Source organism: Chamaea fasciata, unplaced genomic scaffold, assembly GCF_029207755.1.
Source record: "Chamaea fasciata isolate MVZ Bird 193981 ecotype frontalis unplaced genomic scaffold, bChaFas1.0.hap1 SCAF_2, whole genome shotgun sequence".
NCBI lineage: Eukaryota > Metazoa > Chordata > Aves > Passeriformes > Sylviidae > Chamaea > Chamaea fasciata.
In genome coordinates, this window is record NW_027094087.1 from 34,310,692 (window position 1) to 34,337,427 (window position 26,736).

Below are 26,736 nucleotides of genomic sequence, written 5' to 3' on the forward strand. Positions count from 1 at the left end.
TCCAATTAAACAGTTACACTCAGAGCAAGTCCCCAACTAAGAGACTCCGGGAGATTCCAGCTAAGCAAGTTTTGCAAAAGGAGACCTGGTCCAGCTGGGTCAGCACCAGAGCCAAGGCTGTGCCTGGGACTGTGAGGTTCTTCCTGCAGCTGGGACCCTGCTGAGACCTGCTGAGATGCTGGTGAGAGATCGAGAAAATCATCATTCTTGTTTTGTAGAGGACATTGAGCCTTCCTTTCCTCTCATGAAATATGTGCTTTCTCCTCTTTTCTCCTTGTAACACTTGCTTTGCATTCAACAAGTGTTTCAAACCACACAGTGAGGTGCATTTGGCTGTTTTTTTCCATTTTACCACTAATTACAGTCCTAGGAGCCTGTCTCACTTTGCTTCTGCAGTTTTGCTTTCTGTTTTCTCCTTCCAATACAAAACTGCGGCATTTCTAATGAATTGATGCAGACCATGAAAACCCAATTTAATTCCAAATCAGATATGGATCTTCACTGAAATTTGGACATACAAAATTACTGATCATAAATCTGGAGTTAGGTTGAGAGTTGTTCTGCATCAATGTAAGAGTTTTCTGAAGGCAAATTGAAATATCTTTTCCCCATAAAAAAGACAAGATCGTTCCTTCAGGAGCTGTTACCAGTACTTTAAGTAGCCACTTCACTAACTTTTTTACTTTACATACGGAAGATTTATATTGCTGCTTCACTAAATCCATGCAACACCACAAGCAAGGTGGTCTAGTGGAAGGTGTCCCTGCCCACTGTAGGGGAGTTGGATTACATGATCTTTGAAGTCCCTTCCAATCCAAACCAGTACATGATTCTGTGACTTTAACTCCATGCACTCCCGTCATTTGAAATTTCTACTGGATCACAGCTCTGGATTTCCTAAGGACTTGACTAGACAGAGCATATGCTACGTAATGTGCATAGCAATGAGCTTGGGAAAAAGCATCCTTTACAAGTCAATTTAAGTGTGTGTATCCTGGCGGCTGTCAGAGCAAGAGCATGTCCCCGTGCCCTTGCACCCAGAACCGGGCAAGCGCCAGGCCTGACTCCAGACAGAGGAACACGTTTTCTGCCAGCTGAGCAACTGCAGGAGGGGGGACAAGACTGACGGGGTCTGAAGGATGCTGTGCATCTGCTCGGGGGTGCCTGCGTGTGTTCGGTCAGGGGAATGCCTGTGCACCTGTCCCGGGGTGCGTGCGTACACCTGTCCAGCGGGGCCGCCTATCTGTCCCGGGGCGGGTGTGTCCAAGTCCCGGGGGCGATGCTCGTCCCGCCCCGCCGCTGCCGATGTTCCCGCCCGAGCCGGTGGGTGGGTGGGTGCAGCCAGCCCGGCCCCCGGGCTCCCGGCAGGGAGGCGGGGAGTGCCGGGGCCAGCTCCGCTCTGATCCCTCCTCCTCCTCCTCCTTCCCCGCCCGCTGCCTTTTCCCCTCTGCCGCTGCCGTCGCCCGCCGGGCGCATCCCAGCGGAGTCTGTCGGAACCCGGGGCGGCGGCATTCGCCGCCGGCCATGGCCGTGCCCGCCGCGCTGCTCAGCCCCCACCACCTCCTCTCCTTCTGCTTCCCCGCCGCCGGCGGGCTCCTGGGCTATGCCGACCTGGAGAAGGGCTACGAGGGCGGCGGCGGCGACGCGGGGGACTTTAGAGAAGCCACCCGGGACCTGCTGAGCTTCATCGACTCCGCTTCCAGCAACATCAAGCTGGCGCTGGACCGGCCGGTGAAGTCCCGGCGGAAGGTGAACCATAGGAAGTACCTGCAGAAGCAGATCAAGCGCTGCACCGGCATCATCGCCGCCGCCGCCCCGCCGCCCGCGCCGCCGCCCGCCGCCTGCCCGCCCTCCGCCTGCCCCGCCCGGCCCCCGCCGCGCCGGGAGCCCGCGCAGGCGGCGGGCAGCAGCCTCCAGAGCAAGAGCCTAGCCGCCCTCTTCGGCTCCCTGCAGCGGGGCCGGGGCGCGGCGGGCGGCGCCGAGGCCAAGGCGGGCGGCGGCGCGGGCGGCGGGGAGAAGGCGGCGGGCGGCCCGCGGAAAGTGCCGCTGCGGGACCGCAACCTGCCGCCCTCCTTCTTCACGGAGCCGGCGCTGCCCGGCCCCGCCGCCCGCGGGCCGCCCGCCAAGGAGCCGGAGAAGGGCGGCGGGGGCGGGAGCGCGGAGGCCACCGAGTTCTTCGAGCTGCTGTGCCCCGAGTACGGCGCGCTGCTGCCCGAGCACGCCGCTCCGACCGACGCCTTCGGCGGCCGCCTGCCCGCCGAGCTGGGGCTGGAGCACGGGCTGTACGAGCTGCCGCTGCCCGCCGGCCCGCACCCGCTGCTGGGCGGGCTGCTGTACCCCGAGCCGCCCTGGAGCCCGGCCGCGCCCTGCAGCCCGCCCAGGAAGGCGCCGGCCGAGCCGCTGCGCCCGCTCTACCCCGGCGGCGCGGAGCCCGTGCCCGGCGGCGGCAGCGAGGAGCCCGGCGGGCACCTGCCCGCGGGGTTCGCCCCCTTCTTCCCCGAGTGCCCGCTGCCCCCGCCGCAGCCGCCCTACGACTACGGCGGCGGGTACCACCGCGGGGGCTACCCCGGGCTGTAGGGCGGCCGGGGCTCGGGGCCCGCCGGGACGGCGAGGCGGGGAGCGGAGCCCGGAGCCCCCCGCGGGGGCGGGCGGACGCTGGGGCAGCGCGGAGGCCGCACGGGGTGAGAGCCCCGCACCCGAAACCGCGGCCACGGCCCCCGCAGGATTCACCCTTGTGCACTGCCAGTCTCCTCCTCCTGCGTTTTGGGCGACGCTGCAAATAAAATGTGAAACTTTGGGTTTCTTCAGGTGTTTTTGTGGCGGCCGGTGCCCCGCTTTCATCCTCCTTCCTTAGGGGCCAGGGCTTGGCTGGCTGTAGGCAGACGCGTTGCTCTATCAGGCGACGTGGGGACAGGGCCTGCGCTCCTCAGAGGCCGCGGGGACCACTCGTCAATGATTTCAGTCTAAATCTAAAGCTCATGTCAACACTTGAGGTGCGTTTAACATTTTTCCCAGGCTCACGTTTGTCACAAGTGCTGGCGGGTGTTCAGCTGAGGACACAAAGGCAAGGAAGTGAAGCAAAATTAAAAATGCTGCTACCAAAATTCAGTGTCCTGAAATTTTAACAACGACTTGCAGGATCTTGCAAAACGGCAATTTACAGCGATTCGTAAGTTAATTGATGGTGTAAGTTCGGGACAAAAATGTACTGTAGCCACTGCGGCCATGTGATTCCTACAGACTGTTGGATTTCTTCCAGGAATGTGTCAAAGCTCAGAAAGCAATGCGGCTCCGTCTCATTGTGTACAGGAGATTATTTGATAATCATTTAAGTTATGTAAAAGAGTCTATGATAGGCCCTATAAAAATAAAGCTACACAATAGATCCGAGCTGTGTGGTTGTTACTGCTGTTGAGGCGCGGCGTTCAGGGGGCTTTCACCGTGCCTCCATCCTCTGTAATGCATTCTTGGCAGGAGTTAAGACAGGCAGCGGGTTTTGTCTTTTCTAAATCGTTTGAAATGCTGTATTTTATCCACAGCGACCCGTGCTTGTTTAGCCTTCATTTGTATGGTCTGTTTCTGTAACTTAGTAGAAAGAAAGGAGCGATAATACGCTACAAAGTCAAGGGATGAAAATTGTTACAGTTATGAAAACATCAAAATACTCGGAGGTTTCCTATTGAGATGCAAGTTTTCAAAGGCAATCCCGGAGTCTGGCTTCCTGCCAGCCCCAAGTGGATTGTTTGTTTTTTAAACGGGATCCACACTGGGATCAGCCTGGGGTTTTACCCTCTGTGGTGACAAATCCTTGTGCCTTCTGAGTTTTAAAAGATAATGTGAAAGGTAAAGCAATTTTTTTTTTTTTTTCATTCTTCAACCCAGATTGAACTTCTCAGAGATTTGGAGTCAGCATGCTGCAAAGTGTGGAGATTTTAGTTCCAAAATCTTTTGGAAATAAGATGAGATAATTTGTTTTGGTAAATGTTTTAATTTTGCTTTTAAAAGCAGGAGCTGTAGCTGCTGCCTCCTCTTTCCTCCCCACAAGCTGTGCAAGGTCTTCACAAGCTGTACAGAAAGGAACCGCCATGGATGAATGTCCACAACATCTCAACATCTGATAGCTGAGTGCTGTTGAGGAAATGCACTTTTCAAGAACAATTTTGCAGCAGTTTATTTCACAGCTTCTCCAGAGTGTGTATGAGGATCAATGGGCAGTCTTTCCAGACAAGGTAGCTACAAATCAGGTTAATCCTGCCCTGCTGCTCGTTTTGATGATGGGACAATGTTCTGCTCTGTAAGCTCTGTCCTGCCTTCTTCACTTTGGCAAACCTCCCAGTTTGCATTAGTGAGTTGCACACTGCCAGCTCCCAGCAGAGTTTGCATCTGAGATTACCTGGACAAGCTGGGAGGTTATTTCAGGTGGAGATGTGTTGTATTATTTTTTTGTTTGTTTAGCTCCTACTCCAAGCATGTGGATTTGCAGCATGTCTTGGCAGCTGCTCAGAATATTTCATTATGATGATACTGTGCTAATAATCTCAGTGCCCACTTTCCTCCCTTGAGCTGTGCACCTAAGATTTGTGCTTTCAGCAGGCCAGGCAAATGATGGGGGAGCTGATAATGTAGTGGTCTCTGCCAAGGAACAAACCCACCTTTTTTAGGGTTATTTCATAAGCTCAGTAGGCAAATGGGTATTAACTGGGGATCTAATCCTGAAGACTTTATAGCCTATCCTGTCACGTGCATTACAGGTGTCAGATTTTGCTCAGAAAAAGTCAAAAAGAGGTTTTCAGAAATTGGTTCTGGGATAGACATTGCAAACCTGAATAGTCTGATTGCCTACTGACCTCACCTTCTTATTTCAAGTAGCCCTGAAAGGCCACAAATCTGACCAGATGCTGGTTTTTGCTCATTTGGTGCCCTGCTGCCTTGTAGATGGTGACCTGTGGTGCTCAGAAGCTGAGCATCAATCAGCCTTCTTGGGTTAGACCTTGTCTAAAACCAGTGGGAGAAGCAGCTCTGTGGCTGCCAACAGAGCTGGTCTGATCCAAGGCTGGGGTGGCAGCCCATTCCCAGTGCTGCCAGGCTGGGAGGGTTCTTTGTGGGCTTGCAAGTACTTTGGATCAGGCTGACTGAGCAGCAGCTGTAGAAATCTCTTCAGCTTTAGCTTCCATTCTGCTGGAGTTCCTTAAAGGGGATGTTCAGATTACAGGAGCTTGCACTGAAAGAAAAAAAATCTAGAAATCAGTGTTTGAAGTATGGCTAAATCGCTGCTGGAGGATGTATTCGTATTTGAGGAGGATCTCACATGGGAAGTCGGATAAGCCTGGAAAGGAGTTAACAACAGCTTTTCCCACAACACAGACCAAACAAAGAACTTCTGTGTAACTCCTGAGGAGCGCTGGAGCCCTTCTCCATGCTGTGCAGGCAGTGAGGGCACCTGAACAGGCCAGGGGTTGCCATCTAGTGAGGCTGCATCTCTGATCTCCTTTGTGCATGTGTGGGCTCTTTTTGTTGGCTTGTTTTCCCCAGCTTGAATAGTGCAGGCACTGAAAACATCACCTAACAGTCTCGCTCAAAAACACCCCTGGGGAATTTTCTCTTCTGAAACACTGAAGATCATCATCTTAAGCATCTGCAAGAATAAAAGCTTTTGTAATTGAGCAAGATATTTTGGTCTTTTGGATGCACTTTTATAAGGAGTCTGTCCTTAAGGACTAAAGCTGATTCTTTTTAGCTTTTCTGTCTTAAAAGAAGTGTGTCTCTTTGAAAGGAAATGGGTTCTGTTTGGTTGGATCGAGGTCAGACTACCAAACTATTTCATTTTACAAAGCCTGCACTGAGTTCCTCAGAAACACTAAACTCCATTTTATTGCTGATGTGTTTTACACATATTGCCTGATGTTATTGGAAACTTTGATGGGAAAGCATACACCTGTTAATAATTTTCATATATAGTCAAAGATGGTAGAGGGGGATGACAAGAATGTTTGCTTCTCATTTTAAATTAAATTCCTTTATGGTGATTTACTGACAAATAAGTAAGTGTTCACCATGAATAATTACTACTGTGCCTCAGTATTTTGTGACTTAAATGGCCTGGGTCTATTCCAAAGCCACTTTCAGAAAGCAGAAAGATTTCTTCTTTTTTTTTTTTTTTTTTTTTTTTTTTTTTTTTTTTCTTTTTTTTTTTTTTTTTAAAGTGTTTTCAAACAGGCTCATTAACTATTTCATGGCCTGAGCTTGGGAATGCTCTAGTACAGCCTGGCCATTGATGATGAGTCATCTTCTCTGAGCTTACATAGTTGATCAAAGTGTTAGTGAAAGACATACAGTAGTTTATTGTAAACTCTTTTTGTTTTCTGACTTTCTAAATAAACTGCTTTTGGTAACAGTGCAAAAACTGAAGGTCATTCTGCACTGATTGGCAACAGGAGGAAAAAGGTGGTGGAGCAATTCCATAGAGATGTGCAAGAAATTCAGATGAGACTGTGAGAGTTCAAGCCTACAAGCCTGACTATATGAAATGAGAGCTGGGAATGCTATTAGGATACTTTTGTGTCAGTCAAAGAGGCTGGTGAACACTTCCTTAAAATCCAATGGTTTTTGTAATGCATCTGAACAGAAATAGCCAAGAATAGAGTGTATTATAATGAGTGCCCTCTCCCCAGTTCTGTGTGGATGAAGATTGGCAGGAGATTGCTGAAAGATGATGATATGAATGATGAAGGTGTTTTATAATATTTTTCCATACCTCACTGTAACCCTGATATCCCCTCCCTTGCTGGCAAAGAACCACTTCACCAGCCTGCAGGTTTTTAGGCTTTTATGCTTTTTGGACCCCTTTCATATGAAATGTAAATGTACTGTCAAAGCCTTATCTTTGGGGTTGTTATGATTGTAGTCCACAGACCTATGGTTGTCCAGAGACCACAGACTAAATGTCACTGCAGTGCTGTCAGTGGAATGTGTTTTTAATTGCTTGAATTGGCCAGTGTGGGATTTGAGGAGTAGGCAGCATTTCCCAAATGATCCTTCATCTTTCCTTGTCTGAAATGGGGGAATCACATCTTATACAATCTCTGTCACCCTCCCAGAGGCAGCTAAAACTGCATCATTTGCCCTGTGCTCCCTCCAGGTATTCCCCAACAACATTTGGCATATAAGATGTGGACTGGTCTGTACTGAGGGAGGGAGGAGAGGATTCAGGATTCATAGTAAAGGGTTCTGGTGTGCCTGTTAGTGCATGTTTTGTGTGCTAGGATGTCGCCTGGTGGGCATTTTAGACTGCTTCAGCCTTAGCAGCTAATTGTAATTCATTCAGTGGGCTCTACTGAACAAATTCTGGCAGATCCTGCTGTGCCAGATGAAGAGGTGACTGTCTCCTTTTTCTGCCCTGACTGTTTGCTGTAGGTGCCATCCTTTAGCTACGTGCTGAAGGGAACTGCACCTGTGCCTCCGTTACTACAGCCTGTGATCAGTGCCCAAGTGCATCCTCCAGGGGGGTTTGGAGTGAAGTAGAGGCAGTTTGGCTTAGCCTAGGAATGGCTGGAGCTCAGCTCAGCCATTTCAGCTCCACAGCTGAGTGGAGCAAATCTGCTGTCAGACTGGGAGTGAGTTAAACCTGAAACACTGGGTGACGATTCACTTTATTGGTAGCTGTAGATGGGGAATACAGACAGCTCTCTCTTGGAGAAGCTGGGCATAATTGTTGCTAATTTTATTTTTCTTCAGCTTCATAAAAGACAGAAGCCCACAGATTCAACCCTCTGTACCTCCAGAGTGGTGAAAGCTCAGTGAATGATTTTTAATTTGATGTTGCCACAATACCCTCCAAACAGAAGAATTGTGCCTGAGAAGCTGCTGGACCAAGGATGGTGTCACTGGAGAAGTGGTGGCCCAGATTTTTTCCTTTTTTTTTTTTTTTTTAATTGCAGAATATGATACAGGCTCTTCTGTACCATAGGGTAAAGGAGAAATTTACAGGGACTGATTCTCATGACTCATTTCAGTGATGTAGCAGACATGACCCTTCCTGTCTTCCAAACCTCAAAGTGAAGAGCTTGTGCTTGTGCTGAGTATGCTCAGAACTCTACTCTAGGTTCAGGTGGACACAACACTCCAGGGTGGCATTGAGAGCTGCCCTCCCTTAACATGACATTCTCATTTCCTTCTCTTCCCATCTCTCTTCAACGTGTTCAGCTCCCAAGCTCACTAGAATGTTTCTTTGGGTATTGAGGCTGAGCACCCTGAAAGGCGATGGAGTTTCACAGTCAGTCTGTGAGATCTCTGGACATCTCAGTGATTTTCCAGACCAATCTGCAGAAGTTACAGATTTAACAGCATTTAGTGCTCTGACTGCTGACTCTACGAATACAGCCTGGGTGACTATGAGTTGAGCTGGACTCTGGCAGATCTTGTTTCAATAATACCAGCAATGTTACAGTTCTGTGATCAAATCCCCTCCTATGCCAGCAGTCTCTTCCCTGCCAGTGGTTTGTCAGCTAGATTTATTAGGTCTGGAGTAAACAGCCCTGTTATTCTCAAGATACAGAAAGCAGAGATCAGAAGGGTAAAACTGGGTATGAAGTTTAAATGAGGAGAAATTCCATCCTTCTACCACCATTTTTCATCAGTGGATAACTAATAAGGAATTTTTTGCATAGAAACACCTCACGGTAGAACTGGGTTTCAAATAACAGCTATAATTGCTTCTGTGCACTCCAATAATTGCATATAAATCAATTACCACCATTTTAGGTATTTGAACAGCTTGCTCTATGAAGAAAAACCTTTCTTTCCTGTTTAATAGCCAGACCTTTAGCTTCTTTGTTTATCCACGTATCTGGGACAAATGATTCAAGCTCAGTCATTAATTAGTGATTTTATCAAGATTTTCCTTTCAGCATGGAAAGGTCATCACACTCTTGAAGTACCAGCAAAACAAATGTCTCCCATTTGTACATGAAATCAGGGCTTGTGAGGAAGAAGCCTCAGAACATGGCTGAAAGAGTAGAGGCTTAATGTGGGGTGGCTACTTGTAAGAACATGCCTGGTGTTCCTAATACAAATGTGATGGCCAAACATCCTGACTTTTTTTCCTAAAGTCTGTGATTAATACTTTTTATGGCTTAGATGACCCTTAATGCCTAGAGCTAGCTGACAGAACACCAGGCACAGGGGCTGAAGTAAAAAGTCAGGCCAGAGGAGGATGGCCTTGACTTCAATATCATTTATTTTTATTGTATTGTCCAGAGCCCCTTGGGTTGTCAGAGCCACAATCTGGTTCCTGGATGCTCCTGGAGATAAGCCAGTGATACAGCCTGTGGCAACTCCAAGCAATGTGGTCTCTTGGCCAATAGATGCCCTGCCAGGGGAGGAAGAACATGTTTTGCTACAGGACAAATGCTACCTGAATAATCCAGACCAACTGGAATTATAAATATTGGTTAACTATTTATTTATAAATATTTATTTTATTACTTATAAATATTTATTGGTTTAATTATAAATAAACAACTGGATGACATTTTCTTTAATAAGAGGAGAGACATGAGTGATGAGGCAAAGAGAAGTGAAGGTTTTTTTCCTGGCAGAGGTAATTCAGATATCAGGAAATTGCCAGGCTTAGCATCATGTTTGGGTAACAATGTAATCCTTTCTGAGCTCAAAATAGGTATTAATATTGCCACATTATTATCTGTATTGATATACTTTTCTTGTGTTTGTGCTAGTTATATCACTGGTTTCAAATTATATCATTTTTCAAAGGAAGGAAAAAAGAACAATTTAAGAATAGAGACTTTTCCCGCTGCTGAGAGAAAAACTGGGAGCAGAGAAATCCAAAATGAGCTGCTAGAAATATCCTTGCTTTAAATTAAAAAAAAAATAAATCACAGGAGCTAAAAGTCCCACACTATTCAACTTGAACTTTTCCTACACCAATTTAGTCTCTTTTACTAGAGAGTTCCTTGTAGGGCAGACACCCAGAAACTCCAACTCCAGTAAGTATTCCCTCTGTGGGAGACTTCTCTTGTCCAAGACTGGACAAGAAAAGAATATTCACGCTATTCAGAAGGAATAGACCTTCTCCGCTGGGGAAAAGCTATGCATAGAAGTCCTCTGCAGCCCTCAAGTGGTTCCCTTTGAGTCCTACACGATGGGAACACAGGGCTGCGGGCTTAGGCAAGGAACTTGCAGGGCTCCCATAAAAAGGCTCCCACCCAACTTGCTGTGCTCCCCCGAACTCCACCTTCCCTTCAGCCCCACTAGCACAGGGAGTGTGTTCTCAGAGCAATCCCTCTATTCTTCCCCAGTTATGATCAGGGGAACCCATCCTGCTGGGATAACATTCAGTGAGGCATGACTATGTCACAAGGCTGGGGGAGGCCTCCCTGGAACTCTGTGACACAGAGTGACTCCCAGGGGAGCCCTTGGCTGGTGATAGTGCTTCCTTAGCAGTGTCCATCAGGAGCTGCACCAAAGTGATGGCTGTGTGTGGTTTTGGGGATGTCCTGGTCTCTGGCTTGGCTGTCCCCTAAGTGTCCCTTCGCTCTTGTTCTCTTGAAGGGCCACCTGAATTGAAGAGGGGAGGGGTCTGTTGTCCCCACGGGGTTGAGGGAGGTTTTGGGGTGTGTTTCCATAGGGTGTGGCAGATGACATTGCCAGGCTGTGTCACCCATGCACCAGTTTGGGTTGGTTGAGACTCCCTAACATCAGGGACTTCAGAAGCAGGTAAGAGTAGTGCTTCCCAAGTGTGCAACTCTCCCAGGGCAAGGCACACACTTCCCATTACATCCAGAGAGCCACAGGCAAAGTGTGGCTGTCATGTGTGAGGGATGACCATGCAGATTTGAGCTTCCTATGGGCACTCCCAGTAGCAGTGGGATTCTGTGCTTCTGAGGTGGCCCAGGTAGCTTATCTCAAGGCAGCTGAGAGCAGGCAGGATGTTAAGCAATCAGCAACCAGCAGTGCTGACTGACTGGGATGGGCTGCAGCCAGTCTGTCTCTCTCCTTGGAGCACCCACTGCCCACCTTGGACTCCACTGTATTCCCTACTGACATGCTCCCCCAGACAAAAATCAGTGTCAAGTAAAAAACTACTTGGACTCATTTACTTTTATCATTCTGCAAGCCTGGAGGTGTGTTATATCAGCCATGACATGGACCACAGGAACTGATAGCAAAAATGAGAGAACAGTTCTCACAAAACATTATACTTTTTGTGTTTGCATGGCTGCAGGGGGCCACCTGTAATCATCCAAAACAAATGAATCGTAGTCAGAGCTGTACATGTGCTGTTTCACAAAGGTTTCCTTGTCTGCTGGCTCTGGGTACCAAGAAGCAAGGCCTTGCTTGTAGGCCCAGTCAACAATCTGCAAAAAAGATGAGCAAAATCAGCTGCTGAAACAATTCTGGCATGTCACAAAGTTGAAACCAACTGCAGTTTGGTCCCATCTGTGTTTTCCCTCTTTCCTTCTCTCAGAATTGTGCAGTTTTTTTCTTTTTTCTTTGTGAGTCAGCTGCACTTCACCCTCAGCTGGGTGAGGGAATGCCAGCTGCCTGCTAGCAGTGGCTGGTGAGAAATGCACCTCCCTACCCTGGCAGAATTGTTGGGGTGTGCAGGTGGAGAAGGAGAGAAGCCCTTTGGCCAGCTCCGCTCACACCTGTAAGTTCCTTGGCCATGCTCTGCATCCATCAGTAGCCCTGAGCAGGCCAAGGAGATTCTCAGTGGGCGTCTCTGAATTACAGATCTGATGTATACAGGGCACCAAACCCATAATTAGACAAGTCCCGATCTGGAATAGTATTTATGTAATTAGGTCCCTACTAAATACAGGAGGAAAGGTTGCAAAATAGCAATTTGGAACCTAAAATCTTTTGGCAACTTGAGTCATGTTTGAATTTGACTCTAAGCCTCATATTTTTAAGTGCTGAAGACTCACAGCTTCAAGCAATAAAGCAGAGTTTTGTGAGCTGTGAGACACCCAGACTCAGAATGTATTTTTCACATTTGGGTTTTACTGATGGAAGCAATCAAAGGAGTAATTATGGCCAGAAGAATTCCTAAGAATGATTGTTTTAGACTTTAGAATAAATTGAATCAAAAAACATAAACCAAAAATGATTCCAGGGCAATTTCTGCCCTCCCTACCATGAAAAGTGGAAATAAGAATGGAAATACTTACTTTCACAGCAATTTTGAGAGACACTTCTCTGATGTTGCCCAAGGGGGGATAGAGTCTTCCTTCTGCAAGATGCTGCTCTGTCACCTCGGCAGCAATAGCCTAGAAAGAAGAGGATGGTAGTTTTTAGGGATGGTCTCAAGCACATACCACATTCCCTCACATTACATGGTATGTGGCTGAAACCGCAGTAGCATTGGGGCTGGGACTAGTCCTGAGTGGGAACTCGTGACCTGTTCAAACACACGTATGTACACATTTCATCACAGACTTCAGATGGAGCCAGAGTGGGAAAGTGCTGTGTTAGGGCAGCAGGTGTGGAGAAGGAGGACCCTGTAGGTGTAATGGAAGCATGAGCTTTCCCCGAGCCAGGAGAAAGCTGCAGCTTTTTGCTTAGGCTGAGCCATTTCCCCTCCACACGTTGTCTTGGGCCAGGTTCTTTAAAACACCTGAAGTAGATACATGTGCCTCTTATCATCTTTTTTACAATATCAGTTAAATGTCAGTTGGAAACCTCTGCTGTGATGAGGAAGATTTCATCAGGGATGTGCCGGACCCTGCAGGCAGTGACTCCCAGTGCCACTCCTGGGAAGACGTAGGCGTTGTTTCCTTGGCCAGGGAAGAAGGTCTGTCCACTGGGCAGGGTAACCTTTGGGAATGGACTCCCACTTGCAAATATTCCCCGGCCCTGATTAAAGAGAAAGAAAAAAGCATTCTGATTCAGAACAGGAGTCTTGTATTTCTGCTGTTCATCATGAACTGTGCTCAAGGGGACACTGGTGACAAAGCTGCCAAACCTCAGTCAGCCGTGGCATCTCCACCAAAGCCACCTCCAGCTGACACTTAGGGAGGACCCACCCCCCATAGCCACGATCAGGGCCACGGAAAAGGCCACCAAGCACTGAGCATGTGTTTGTATTGCAAGTGCTCTGATCTTGCTGAGGAGTCTTTCTACCTCTCTATCTGTGGGGTGTGAAGAGAGACTCATGTGGAATAAAGGTCTGGGGCTGTGTGATTGCTCTGCCATAGGTGGTGGGGAAGGCAAAGGAAAAAGTGAGACAAGCGCCCCTCCCTCAAGCCAAGTCAATCCACATGACCGTAATCCTTCAGTGACATTTGGTCTAAGTTGGGTGATGAAACAGCTTTGTAAACAACTAGGTTGGCATAACACGGGGGACAGAAACTGGAGAGGATGGGACATCTCAGACAGCTGTGGGTGAATGAGGCAAGCACTTTCTTTAGAGGATCACAAGGTAATTCAGGCTGGGAGGGACCCAAATTCCTGCTCACAGCAAGGCCAGCTATGAAATCAGACCAGGCTGCTCAGGGCTTTACCCAGCGCAAGGACAGAGACTGCATGAGCAATCTTGGCTCCGCCCCCTGCTCCACCTCCTGACCCTCACAGCGTGAAAGTTTGTCATTGCCACCCGCTCGAACGTCTCTCATTTCAGCTGGTGCAGGCTGTCGCTCGCTTGGCAGCATGCCCCGCTGTGGTGTCCCGTGTGCAGGCACGGCCCCGCGCCCCGTGTGGGAACAGGGTACGCGCCCCACGCTCGGTGTGCCGAGCCGCGGTACCTGCGTGAGGCGGTAGCACTGCTCCGCTGTGCACTCCGCTTTGCTCGTGGGGTTGCTCAGGGCGAACACGATGGGCCTCTCGTTGAAGGCTGCCATGTCCTTCAGCAGCTTCTCCGTGAAAGCGCCTGCCACAGCCGCCACGCCTGGAATAGCAACAGCACAGTGAGGCTGTGCTTTCCCGCTGCCCGACCTCAGTGCATCCGCCTGCTCCCTCTGGGATTGGTGAAGGAACTGTGGGAGGGAACCAGCTCCATCTCTGGAGATGCAGGTGGCAATGTTACTTTCACATATGACAGTGAGATTAAAAGCCTGTCTCAAAAGAAAGCCCTCTGCTCCTCCAAGCAGAGTGGGCACCAGCCCACCAGCCCAGCTCTGGCCAGCCTGGCTGCAGTACTCTGACTCCCAAAGACCTTCCTGAGGTGCCTGTTGACATCCTTGTCCTGCCCAGCCTGACAGGGCCAAGTTTGTTGTTTGGGAGCCCCAGATCCTGCTTCCCCCAGCACCTCCCTCTGCAGCTCTGTCTGAAAGAACTCCTACAGCTCCAAAAGTGAGGAAGCCTGTGCCCCATAGTTAATGCAAAAGGATATGGAGAACTCAACCGACAAAATGGGGGTGGAAAAAGTTCATCTTGTTTTGAGGAGGAGAACAAAAGGAGACTCTGGAAGAAAGACAGAAACTCTCCTAAGAATTGAATTGACATGAAAAGGTCATTTTAAGTGAACTCCACCTATAACTGCTGTAGGCTTCACTTTCTGCACAACCTCTTCCAGTGTGTTCACACTGGGGTGGTCCTGGGCAAACATTTCTTTCTCGTGGTTCAGGTGGCTCCTGCCCTGTGAAGAAAAAGGAGTCAAACTTTGGTCTGTTGGCAAAAGGTGGATACATAACATAGTAACTCATCTTCAGCTCATTTCATCTCTCAGCCCTCTACCTAAAGCAGATTCCACATAGCAGGACCTCAGCATCAGCCAGTCAGGCATCGAGTGGTTGGTGTAATGTCACACTGGGCTGGCCTCTGCTCCTCTCACCCACCAAAGTACATTGATTGTGTGAAGGAAGGACCTGGCTGCCATTCACTTGTACATAAAGCTTGTACAAGTCTCCTCCAGTCTGAGGAGGGAGAAGGGCAGAGGCCCTGGGGACACAGAGAGTGCAGAATGGAGCTGGGCCAGGCTGGGTAACTGAGCAGGGCACAGTTTTGCTGTGATAATACCCCATATGATGTGCAAGACTTCCAGCACTGCTTGAGGCCATGGCCAGCAGAGTATCCTTCCACTTTAGAGGCCCAGCCCGAAGTGTTGCCTTTAGGGCAGCCAGTGCTGCTGCCACACTTGTCAACATGAGACCTAGTCCTCTGAAAGCAGGAGCAGTAATGCTGACACAAATAAAACTGCAGCCTTTACTTCAGGCTGAGCAGGGGTCCAAGGTATCTGCCTGCTCTGGCCTATCCAGCTGGCAATGGATGACAAGTGAGTGGAGCTCAGCTTTGGAGACAAATTCACCTTCACAATCAGTCCTTTGGAGTCCACCATCCAAATTTTTTTAATGGCATCCTCTCGTGAAACGCCTTCCTTTTCCAGGGCCATGAGGATGAGATGAGCTATGCCCATTGCAGCCTGGAACACAGTATATAAACACTTCATTGGCATATCATTATCTTTTGGGGGAAGATTTTAAAGGACAGGTAGGTGGGTCATCCCCCAGGACTGCACAAAGCAGGGAGACTTTCTGCTCTGGGGTTGTACAGTGCCAAGGCATGGGGCTGATTTTAGCATTGTAAGTGCTGCCATAAATAAAAACCCTCACAATCAGTGAGTAGAGCAGGTTGCAGGTGACGCTGAAGAAGCAGAGGTGATACCTTGACAAGCAGGGGCTGTCTCCATAATTTAAACCAGCTGCTGCAGGGGAGGAAAAGAGGCAGGCACTGAAAAAATGCTGGTGGCAATGCCATACAGGGGAACTCAAAGCCAAGCGGGATTGCTGCATCTGAAGTACAGCCATGAGGAAAGTCTTCTCCCATTCCTGGCTGGGAAAGCAGTCTTGGACATGCTGTGTGTTTGTGGTCCTACAGCCATGTGTGGCCCTGCTGCTCAGGTGGGGACTAACAAGGCAGGAGGGGCTCTGTGCCACAGAGATGGTGACCAGCACAGACATGTCTGCCAGCAAGGGTGGGGAGAGAGAGCAATCTTTGTCTCAGTGAGGTACAGACAGATAGTAACAGACCTTCCCAAAGTCTCACAGGTGGGTAAGAGCTGAGACAGGTCCTGGACCAACCCATTTAGTCCATGGACCAAGATTTGGAGGCTTCTTCTTCCTCTCTCTTTGAGCAAGGTGCCATACAGGCGACCTGGCTCCTGCCATGGAGCACTATGACTGACTCCAGATAGAAAGGTTGTGTTCTTACAGTTCTTTGAGTCTGAGTCCTTTGGACTTTGCTGCTAAAGAAATTCTGGTTTACACTAGACAGCAACCCTGACAACTCAAACCATCTTCCTTAATATTCCTGCCTCGTAAGGGACTTCCCTAAAGGTACTTAAAGCCTCACAGACAAATGGGCAGCTTTGTAGTATCCATGGAGTATCTCCACGACTCGTGGGCCAAGAAATCACTGAAAGACTGTTGGTAACTTCCACACAGCAGCAAGATCCACCTGTAGGGCCCAATCCTGTCCAGTAACAAGGAACCTGCTTCTGTGCTTCATCCTCATGAAGCCAAACCTTGCAGGAAGTTTAATAGTTGACCTTTCTCTCTCTAAGTTTGAGGACAGAGCATATTACAGTACAAGCTCAGGAACATTCCTACCTCTCCAGCTCCCTGGAAAACAAACTTCTGGTCAGAGAGCTTGTTCTTCGTGATTCTTAAGGCTGCAAAGATGCCAGCAAGTGCAACAGATGCTGTGCCTGGAAGAGAGAAACACCATGAGATGGACATCCTGGCAAATGCATTGTCTACCCTGCAGATATACGGTCAGAAACCTTGTGGTAGGAATCATTCTCTTAGATTCTGTCACTGAAGGATCAGAGTGCCTTCCCTATGCTGAAATACCAACATTCAAATTCTCCTGCAAGGCTGGAGAACTCAAATTTTCCTCCATGTAGAGTCAAAGAGACACCAAATCCTAGAATGCTAGAAGAAGTTAATACCTAACTTGCAAGGGTTTAAGATGCATCTGACTTCTCCAAGGTCACATAAGAGCCCTGTAGCAGAGCAGTGGTTTGAACTTGGGTCCCCTTGTCAAAATATCCTCTGTGATCATGGAATTACCATCCTCTTCTCCTATTTACCTTCACAGCCCAGCATCACCATTTTTTTACTCCTCTAACACCCTGATACCCTGACTCACAGCCATCACATCCTGCTGCTAAACATTAAGGAGTCATTGAGAACAGGAGCTGGTCCCAGATTAGTGAGAAACAATGCAGTAAATGGAGCAGTCCTGCTGTTACAGCCACTGTGGTATCTACAGCTCTCCATGCATTAAGGGGGACAAATGTCCAGACTGAATAACTTGCCTTTACCCCACATAACTCACATATAAATCACATGCAACGTTCATCTAACGTCCAGTCCCAGGTGAAGGAATATGGTAGAAATAAATCAAGTAAGGCACAAGCTAGTAAGGATTCAGACACTGGCAGTATCTCAGCTCACCTGGGGAAGCTGGATGCAAACATTAAGCAGGACCTGGGAGTGAAGGAGGAAGTTTGATCACAGAGTATGTAAAGTTGGAAGGGACCCATAAAGATCATAAAGTTGATTAGTTTTATTCCTTAGCATTTGAAAGAATATCAGTTTGGATGTGCCCTAGTTTTGATCTGTTCCCAGCTCTAGTGCTGGTCTCTCCATTCTCATCTTTAGAAGCTTTGTGAGAAATCAGGGAGACCACAAGTAACAAATTTTGGGGGGGTGGTCATGCTTGGGGCAGGCAATGACCACTTTTAGGCTAATATGCCTGATTTCACCAAATTTCCAGCATTTCTTATTTTGCCGCCCATGTAATCAGCCAGTGGTTCAGGGTTTCAAGTAGCCAGTGCTTCTCTGAGGTTCCCTGCAGGGTCCTTAGGGCCTGGGGTACTGCAAGGTATCAGGAACAGCCTGGCTGAGAAAAAGCAGCTCCTGAGCAGACATGACCACGAGCAGTGATACCAGCAGATGGAGCTGCCTCATCTCTGAAGGACCCAGAAAACAAATTCAGCTTTACCCGCTCCTTTTCTTTACTGCAAAAGCCCCAGACAAACTAGGAATCTGCTGGAATATCACTGGGGAATGATTCACACTCTTATAATTTCCTAACAAGCAGAAAATCTAGTGGAAGCACAAGTACTCTGCCAAAGAAGTAATTTTACTGATGTGACTTGTCTTGTTGAGGGAACCTATATAAACTACTCTGACAAAGAAAATCTTTATAGGCCAGACCAGAGGTATTTGTCAGTACGATGTGAAACATTTTATGATTATAACTCAGATGAGTTTATTTCTCCAAAAGCTAATAGTTAGCCTCTCTTAAGAGTGATTCTGATTTAGCAGAGGTGACAGCAGCCACCCTCCTGCAGCAGACGTGGTGTCCACACTGGCACACTGGTTCAGAATGGCAGCATCACTTCATAGAACCATGGAATGGTTTGGGTTGGAAGAGACCTCGAAGACCATCTAGTTCCAACTCCCCTGGCATGAGCAGGGACATCTTTCACTAGATCAGGTTGTTCCAAGCCCCATTCAACCTGTTCTTGAACAGTTCCAGGAATGAGGCATCCATGGCTTCATGAGGGCACTACAAGCATTCATGCTTTAAACACAAACAGACTAGACTGATGGCTGATAGCTTTGTAAGCTTCTTTCTTGCAATGAATCACTTGAGATACTCGCTTCAGCACCAAGGATGAATTCCCTTCATCAGCTCAGAAACGTTTTTACCATTACATTTCCAGACCCAAACCATCTGACTTCAATCCGTTTAAAAGGGAGTTGATGGGGAGGGAACTAGCCACTGAGCACCTTGTTGCCTCAGTGTTAACATGTCACACAACTAAAGGAAGTGTACAAAGGATTTCCTCTTGCTCCTCCTGCACTAAATCTCTGCCTTTTAATTCTCTCTTTAGAGTAGTGTATTTGCCTAAGTGGTGAAATTCCACTGGACTAGGAAAATTACAGTGGAAGATAATGAGCGTCCAAGAAATTTAAAAGAAGACTGGATAATTGCCTAGTTTTTACCTTTTGTGTTTTATGGGTGACACATAACCAGTCCATGCTCATTCTCTGTGTTATGGTGAGTCTATAATCAGCAGGAGTGCTTGGCGTGCTGCCATGACAGATGCTGAGGATGGGACTCCTCTAAACAAACGTGTATGATCCTGTTCATACTCCTGCTAAAGCAGCCACCTGAATTGGGTCAAATGAAATGCACCCTAGAAGAGTCACTACTACCACATGTTTTTTAGAGAGACAAGGTAACTGGAATACATGTAGACACTTCTGTTGCAGACATCTAATCTGTGCAAGAAGAGATTCCACCCTGTAAGTCTGAACTGAGAAACGGGAGACCAGGGTCCCCCACTTGTCAGCAATGCCAAGCTTGTGACATGCAGTAGAGTATGAACATCTATATGTACACTCACACATGTTCACACACTACCTCCAGGGTTTACTTTGCACAGAAATCCCCAAATCCCTGTGTAGGTGGGAGTGGGGAACTGATCGTAGCTAAAAAAACAGAAGTGAAACCATTAGAGTGTGATGGTGTGTCAGGTCACAGCATTAACAATGATAGATGCCTGGAAAGTATTGAAAAGACTGAAATGTAACTCCAGAAATATCTTGTTTCTCTTGGTCCTGACCCACGCAAAACTGCTTTATCCCCTGCAATTGTCAAGAAGTCTGAAGGGACAAATGCTGGTATTTGCAAACCCATTTAAGTGGGAAATGCTCTTGAGAGATTCAATAGCGGACGCACTTGAGGTACTTTTTAAAGGTGTCACTAGCGGGAATTTGACAAGTGGTGTGTATGGAAAGAACAGGGACATGGACTCAGTCTGCAGAGCAGAGACCTGTGGGACTGGGTGTGCCATTACTCATCCCCTGCACTTGTACTGCAGCTTTGACTAACAGCAGGGCTCTGTTCAGCTCTGCCACTCCTAATCCTCATCTCTCGTTCCAATGTGTTTCTAATTCCTCCACGTCTCCCAAATTGCTTCTCACCCTCATTACTCAAGTAATAAAGTTACTGTGCCTTAGCTTTAGCTCAATTATTTTGCTTTGATAATTACAATTTCTGAGCATGGAACAACAGAGTATCTCTGTGGAGAAGAGTTCACAGCTGGTTCATGTAAAGAATTGGCTAATCATTGTGCTTCAGTTCTAATAGAATCACAAAGTCAGACTGGGGCGGAGAACTCCTCATCATGGCAAGAAAAAAACCAGCCATCCTTCAACACGTTGGTCTATCTGTTTTCCAAAGAGAATGAGCGCTGCTCTTGTGGATAACTGCTTCCCTAAGTAATTAGCAAGAGCCAGCTTGGCTGGTCTGTATCTGAGGTGAGATATAGAGGGGTACAGAGAGAAGATAGGAAAGTGCTTGCAAACCATCCTGTCTATCCAAGACTTAAAGTGAGTGCTAAACATGATATCACAAAATAGCAAGCAGACCTCGGGACCTCTCTGGGAAGTCCACGGCAACAGAACCAGTACAAAAAAGAGGCATTCAGAACTAAGGCACACTCAGGAACATGGCCATCTCTGAGGGATTCAATTTCTGACACTCAGGCACATTCAGAATATTGTAAAATATTAAGGAAAACTCTGTGGGGTTGATGTTCCTTGTACTACTGCAAGTGAGAACAAGCCCCAGTAGATGTCAGTGGAGGTACACTGGAGCATAACTTGAGGAAAGGATCTACTCCACAGCATCGCATGGGAAAGGCTGCAGCAGAGAGGCTCCCATTCGCAGGGACCTGATCCTTCCTCTGGGTGGGGAGAGCAGGCAGAGGGGCGAGCAGCTCTGCACATGGAGTTACAGGAAGCACTCACCAGTCACCGGGGAAAGCGCTGCCCAGTGCCGAGGTCGAGGCTGTGCCGTGGGTGCCAGCAGCCAGTGGCTGAGCAGGGGACACAGGGGAAAGCGTGGACCAGGGGCGTGCTTGGGGGCAGGAGTCCTCTCCTGCTGATGGCTGGCACTGCCCTGTCACCTGTCTGGAGGGCTGACTGAGCTGAGCTGAGCATCACCACCATGCTGAACCCTTCCCATAGCAGCAGTGGGAACATGCAGCCACACCACTGCCTGTTTCTTCTCACAACACCTGTGTGAGTGATTCCCCCTTCTGCACAGCACACTGGTGGAAAAGATGACCAAATTCAACCAGATCTTTTATTTTTTACTCTTGACCTGCCTGCTTAGACTTCGCCCTGTCAAAATCATGCCAATATGAGGGCCCAGGGAACAGCAAACTCTAGTTTAACAGCTCCAGCAAAGGGCAGCCAAGGAAATACATCTAAATTTATGGATGAGGAGGAAGCCTAGGGCTTTTCCAAATTCTGGTTCACATTAACTCCCTGCAGCAGTTCCGCCCATTACTGGAAAGCAGAGTGGAGCTTGTCCAGATCCACTCTAAATGCATATTCAAAAGTCAAACACAACAAAGCTGGAGCAAAAAACTGCCAAAGTGTTTGCAGCTCAAGGTCTTCCCCTCCATGACTGTGGGTTAGTGTTACCCTTCCCCCAGAGGGCCTCTGTAATACATTAAGAAAATAAACTTAGAAATGGTGCAGAGTTAGTCAACGAGAAGAGCAGTAAAATGCAAAGCATTGATGCATAGGGGTGGAACTTGCTCTCTTCAGGGTGACCCAGAATTGACGGTGGCATAGAGAAGACCTGCCTGACAAAGGAGAAGCCTAATGAGGCCATCTCTAGGTTCCTGCTTTTAATCCTGCCACTGTAAAGTGCTTGGCCTATACTGTGTATAACCTTACTGATGGGTTCTGACCACAGCAGCAGTGCCCTCCATCCTGCCTGTACGGTGCCAACACAGGCTGAGCCCCCTCGTGCACCCAAATGGGCAGAGGCTGTCAGGCAGCTGCCAGCACTCTGCAAGAAAGCCTCCCCATCACAGCACTGGGGACTCTGTGCATGCTGCTGCATACTAACAAGCTAAACCAGGTCAGAGCACAGCCCTTTTTTCTGTTCATTTGGCCTCCTGAGCCTGGACTTAGAAGATCACAGACATCTTAACACAGAGGTGACCTGTGCTGTTCTCCACTGCAGAGGAGTTGGCAGTAGCACCCAGTGAATGAGACAAACAGCACACAGGAAAAGCAGGAAAGGAAAGGGAAACAAATGTCACAATTCCCAAAAGTGACAGAAGATATGGGCCTGATCTTTAGAGTGCTGCACTGATAAGCCCAAGAAACTGAGGCACATTTACAGCCTGGAGTCCTGTTCTGAACTGTTCTGACCTGGCTTGTGTAGCAGCCAGTGTGTGAATTCAACACAAACCCAGGAGTTGGCCCTTACATAGTTAAGGCAGCAGCACCAAGGGGAAATGCAGCAGCCTCTTCTGCTGAAGAGCACAGCAGGTCCAGAGGGACTGTTAATAGTGAACCTCTGCAGGACTGAGAACACCTCCACATCTATCTCCAGGCTGGGTAAATCCCCAGGGAAAGTGTGCTGCTCAGGAGCTGCCTGGCAAGACATTGCCTGCTTTGTCCCACAGTACGGTCCCGTCCTGCACTCCCTTCCTATTGTGCTTCCCCCTCCTTAGCTTCCTGTGGTAATTACCGATGCATTTGCCACGCCAGCTGAAACAACAAAGTAAGATACTGTATCATTTTAATCCACTGAAATTAGTTACTGTTGAGCCAAGAACTCTCACTTCGCCTGCTTCTCACAGCACATGGAAACGCGCCTGTGAAACAGGCCTCGTTCGCACATGATTGATTTCCAACTTTCCCAAGTGTTTGAAGCTGCTCAGATTTGTGGCACTGGAGTCAGCTTGTTCCCAGCCTCAGCTGTGATCTGGAGCACGCCTGCTCCAGGCCAGGCACTGCTTCCTGAAGTATCTTGGGAAAGTTATGGAAAGGTTATCTGCTAGGATAATGAGAAAAGGTGGTTGGTGGGTCAAGAGATATTTTGAGGATCATCAGCAGTCACACATCCTACAACCAAGGGAAATCATTGCTCTAAGGACTTGGAAAAGACTCAGAGGTGTTCTGTGAAAGGGGGGACCCTGATCACTGCCCACAGCCTACTTTAGATAACAAGCTTTATGCTTTTGTCCGCTGTTCTCTTTGCCCCTGCCTGTATGTGTGAAAAACTTTTGAATTACATGATCCAACACAATTCATTAAATAACACATTAAAGATTTCTTCATTTTTTTCTGCAATTCTGACTAAACTTGCAGGACTGCTTCTGCTCTTCAGTACTGAGTAAACCTCTCAAGAAACAGCTAAGTTGGTCAGGTATGAGTTGCCTTGGGAGATCCATACTGTTCTCATTCACCTTCATGTTCCTAGGTGCACTTCCAGAAGACTTACTTCGTAATCCCCAGATACTGTGGTTAGGCTAGCTGGGCTAAAATTCCCTGGATCTTTCTTTTTGCCTTTCTTGAAGATAGGTGTGACATTTGTCTTTTTTTTTCAGGAAATAGGAATCTCCTCAGTTACCATAACCTTTCAAAGAGTGACTTTGTATTGCTGTTGGCCATATACCTCAGATGAATCCTTAGATGCATCTCATCAGGTCTCAAGACTTTGTCTCTTGAACAATCCCTGCTGAATGGGCAGAAGTCAATGGAGATGCTGTAATTTTGCATGCCTAAATTTCTCATCACGGAACTAGAACTCTGGGTGCTTTCCTTGATCTGCATGAGGCCTTTGAAAAATCTCCCAAAACATCCTTGTAGCTAAACCGGAGAGGTACAGACTGAAAAAGTGGCTGAGCTGGTAGGCTCAAAGATTTGTGGTCAGTGGTACAAAGAGGCCAATACTATTTAAATTCTCATAACAATCTGGATTATAAAACATAGTGCACTTCCATAAAGTTTGTGGATAATTACAAATTGGGGATAGGGATTGATACAGTGGTGGTATGATATAGTGATTGATACAGTTGTTCACAGGGGTCTCAGCAGGCTGGAGAAATGGGCTCAGGGAAACCTCGTGAGGGTCAGCAAAGGCAAATGCAAAGTCCTGCAGCTTTGCAGAAGAAAACTTTGGGGTCATGGTGGACAGCAAGTGGAAGATGAGCCAGCAATAAGACCGTGTGGCACAGAAGGCCAACAGCCTGCTAGACTGTGTCAACAGTAGGTCAGAAAAAGTGATTTTTTTTTCTATTTCAGCACTTTTGAGGTCATCCCTAGACAAGCATGTCCCATTTTGGTCTTTCAGCACAATGACAAACTGGAGCAAGTCCAGAGGAAGGACACAAATATGACCAGGGTATACAAAAAGGACTGAGGAGCTTGGGTTTAAAAGGGCCAAAGAAGACTAACAGGGCATCTAATTTCTGTTTACAAGCACTGGTTGGAGTGTTTGTAAAGAGGCCAGATTCTTCTCAGAGGTGTACAAAAAAAAAAAGATGAGGGGCAATGAACACTTAGCAAAATTCCAATTAGATATTAGGGGAAAAATGCACAATGAAGGTGAGAAGACTTTGGAACAGGTAACACAAAGATTGTGGATACTCGTATATACTGCAAAGTATTTGGCTGGACATAGCTCTAAGGAACCTGAACTAATATAAAGTTGATCTAAGTTTGAAATCACTCTTCATTTGAGTGAGGGCTGGCTGATGTCCAGAGGTCCTTCCAAACTAATGTCTTCAATGGCTTTATGTCATTTCTTGTATGAAACAGGAATCCAGAGATGCCTGCTTCAAGGATTCACCAGACTTTACAACTTTACAAGACTTTCAAATTGTCTGCTTTCTGTTTATCACTGTGAACAATGAAGTGGAGCAAAGTTAGAGGAGGAAGAGAAAGAACAGGAACTAATGCATTCTCATGTACCTCTAATCTTATGTGCTTCAGAGCCTGCCCTGGTACTTTACTGGGAAAAAGGAAGAAGTGACAATCCATTTTCTCCCTCAGAGCTGTAATTGAAGCTGTTGTCCCTTGCATGAACCCACACAGAGCTGGGAAAGGACTGATGTCATCATCCCCTTAGAGGAAGGAGAAGCACTCCCTCAATGGGAGCTCCCACACAGGGCACTGTGAGCCAGCTCCTGTCTGGATCCCAGGCTGATGGCTTTCAGAATAAGTAATCACCTCGTCCCAATTGGTGGTGCCTGGCAGGCATCCCACCCAGCATCAGCAGGCTGGCTCCAACTGGAAGGGGTCTGAGTCACCTTTATTCTCTGGGGATAGGGTGGATGTGGAAATACAGTAATTTGTAGGACAAAAAAAAAAAAAAAAAAAAAAAAAAGAGTAGGTATTAATATTTTGAACTCTTTTTCATTTTGTGTAGGCCCTGGGGCAGCAACAGGGAGGCTTAAAGGATCTTAAGGGAAGCAATTTATACCTTTTTCCCTCATCTCATGGGTGTGTGTGTGTAGGGCCACTGCATCGAGTCCCACTAAAAATGGTCAGTGAGTTTAAATTAGAATAGCTCAGGCCTGATCTAACTTGCACTGCTGGCACCTAAGATGTGTTTTTAATTCAGCATACTTAAAACATTGCCAGCTCAGAAGCTGGAATAATTCAGGCTTCAGAAGGTCTGTTCCTGTCTTGCTTGAGTTAAATTAATCAGGCCTGCTTAAACAAGGCTTTGTATAATTCTCATTAATCATTTAAACACCACTGACATTGAAATCAAACACTTTTTAAAGTAGGTGAGTCATGAAACATCATCATGTTAGAAAAGAGAGAGTTTAAGGTAAATCCAAAGAAGAGGAGGCTGTAAGTGAGAAAATGCCACTTCCTACCTTTCTCATGTCATCTGAGGATTCACAGGGGTATATTAGGGTGGGTAAATCAGACTATTCATCCCAGATTCAACTCTTCTATCTCTGACATGGCTCCAAGACAGAGTTAACTGAGTAGATCCATGTTACTTTAGCATTCCAAAGGTCCTCAAAACTCATTTCTGACTACAGCCTAAGTTTGAATTTCCCTTTTCTTTCTGACAGCTCCACAAAAAAGCCTAAACGGGTGCTTGCTTCCTTCGACTTATTGCTTGTTGTGCAAAAGCTCAGCAGGATTTCGTTACTTATCAACTACTGAGAAACCAGTGCCAGCAAAATGCTTTATTTGAGAATATAACCATGTTTTACCACAAAGAGGTAAAATCATGCTCTTTCAAAAGTCAGGACTTGAAAGAATTTTCGGGGGACTTGACATCTCCCATGTACTGTGACATGCATGTAACTGGGGAGAACCAGATAAGGTCCATTTTATGACAATACTGTTTTACAGCATCCTTCTGGATGGGGTTTGCTGCTCTGGGGCAGTCATTAGCAGGAACTGTCTAAGGCATTCAGCTATGACCTATGTCCAAAAGAAAATGATAAAAATAGTCTTCTGCTTCCCACTCAGAATCTGCAGTTTAGCTTTAATATTCTCTTTCTCTTCTCTATATTATCAAACAAACTTTTCCAATTCACCAAACCTTTGCCATTCACTCCAGTTCTGCCAAGAAAACCTACATCCAGGCCTCTGATGTGTGATTTGCCACATCACCTGGCCTCTTTTTGACTGCCGAGTCCCCTTCCACTTTCAGAGAGAACAACTAATCCAAAAGAAATCTTTACAATATTGGCTTCTTATTATGGCCTTCATCTGCCCATCTTCAGAAAAGTCTGAGTGCTTGGTTCCCCTATTCAGTGCTTCAATTCAAAGACAGATCTTCTGGGTTTTCTTCTTCTGTGCTTCTCTCTGCACTGGAAGCTTTTGGGGGTGGCAAGAACACCTGATGAGTCTTCTTGTACAGGAATATCCATGTGCCCTTCCCTGAAATGTCTTTAGCTTCTTTGCTTCTAAACTCACTTCATGA

General features: G+C 47.4%; 2 protein-coding genes across 3 annotated transcripts in view; one reads left to right on the forward strand and one right to left on the reverse strand.

Moving 5' to 3' along the window:
- The first annotated feature begins 1,139 nt into the window (after positions 1–1,139).
- FAM181B (family with sequence similarity 181 member B) lies at positions 1,140–3,385 on the forward strand. The gene is given in 2 exon segments (XM_066177404.1): positions 1,140–1,175; positions 1,177–3,385. Coding segments are annotated over 2 exon segments (1,437 nt in total). The 3' UTR covers positions 2,578–3,385.
- A 7,709-nt stretch (positions 3,386–11,094) lies between these two features.
- The window catches only part of ME3 (malic enzyme 3), a 117,737-nt gene continuing 102,095 nt past the window's right edge, over positions 11,095–26,736 (reverse strand). For both annotated transcript variants that reach the window (XM_066175656.1, XM_066175657.1), the window contains exons 8-14: positions 16,563–16,660; positions 15,263–15,376; positions 14,488–14,593; positions 13,761–13,903; positions 12,700–12,873; positions 12,189–12,287; positions 11,095–11,375 (exon numbers count right to left, since the gene is read on the reverse strand). In XM_066175656.1, coding sequence (XP_066031753.1) covers positions 11,214–11,375; positions 12,189–12,287; positions 12,700–12,873; positions 13,761–13,903; positions 14,488–14,593; positions 15,263–15,376; positions 16,563–16,660 — 896 coding nt within the window. In that variant the 3' untranslated portion in view covers positions 11,095–11,213. The remainder of the gene's footprint in view (positions 11,376–12,188; positions 12,288–12,699; positions 12,874–13,760; positions 13,904–14,487; positions 14,594–15,262; positions 15,377–16,562; positions 16,661–26,736) is intronic.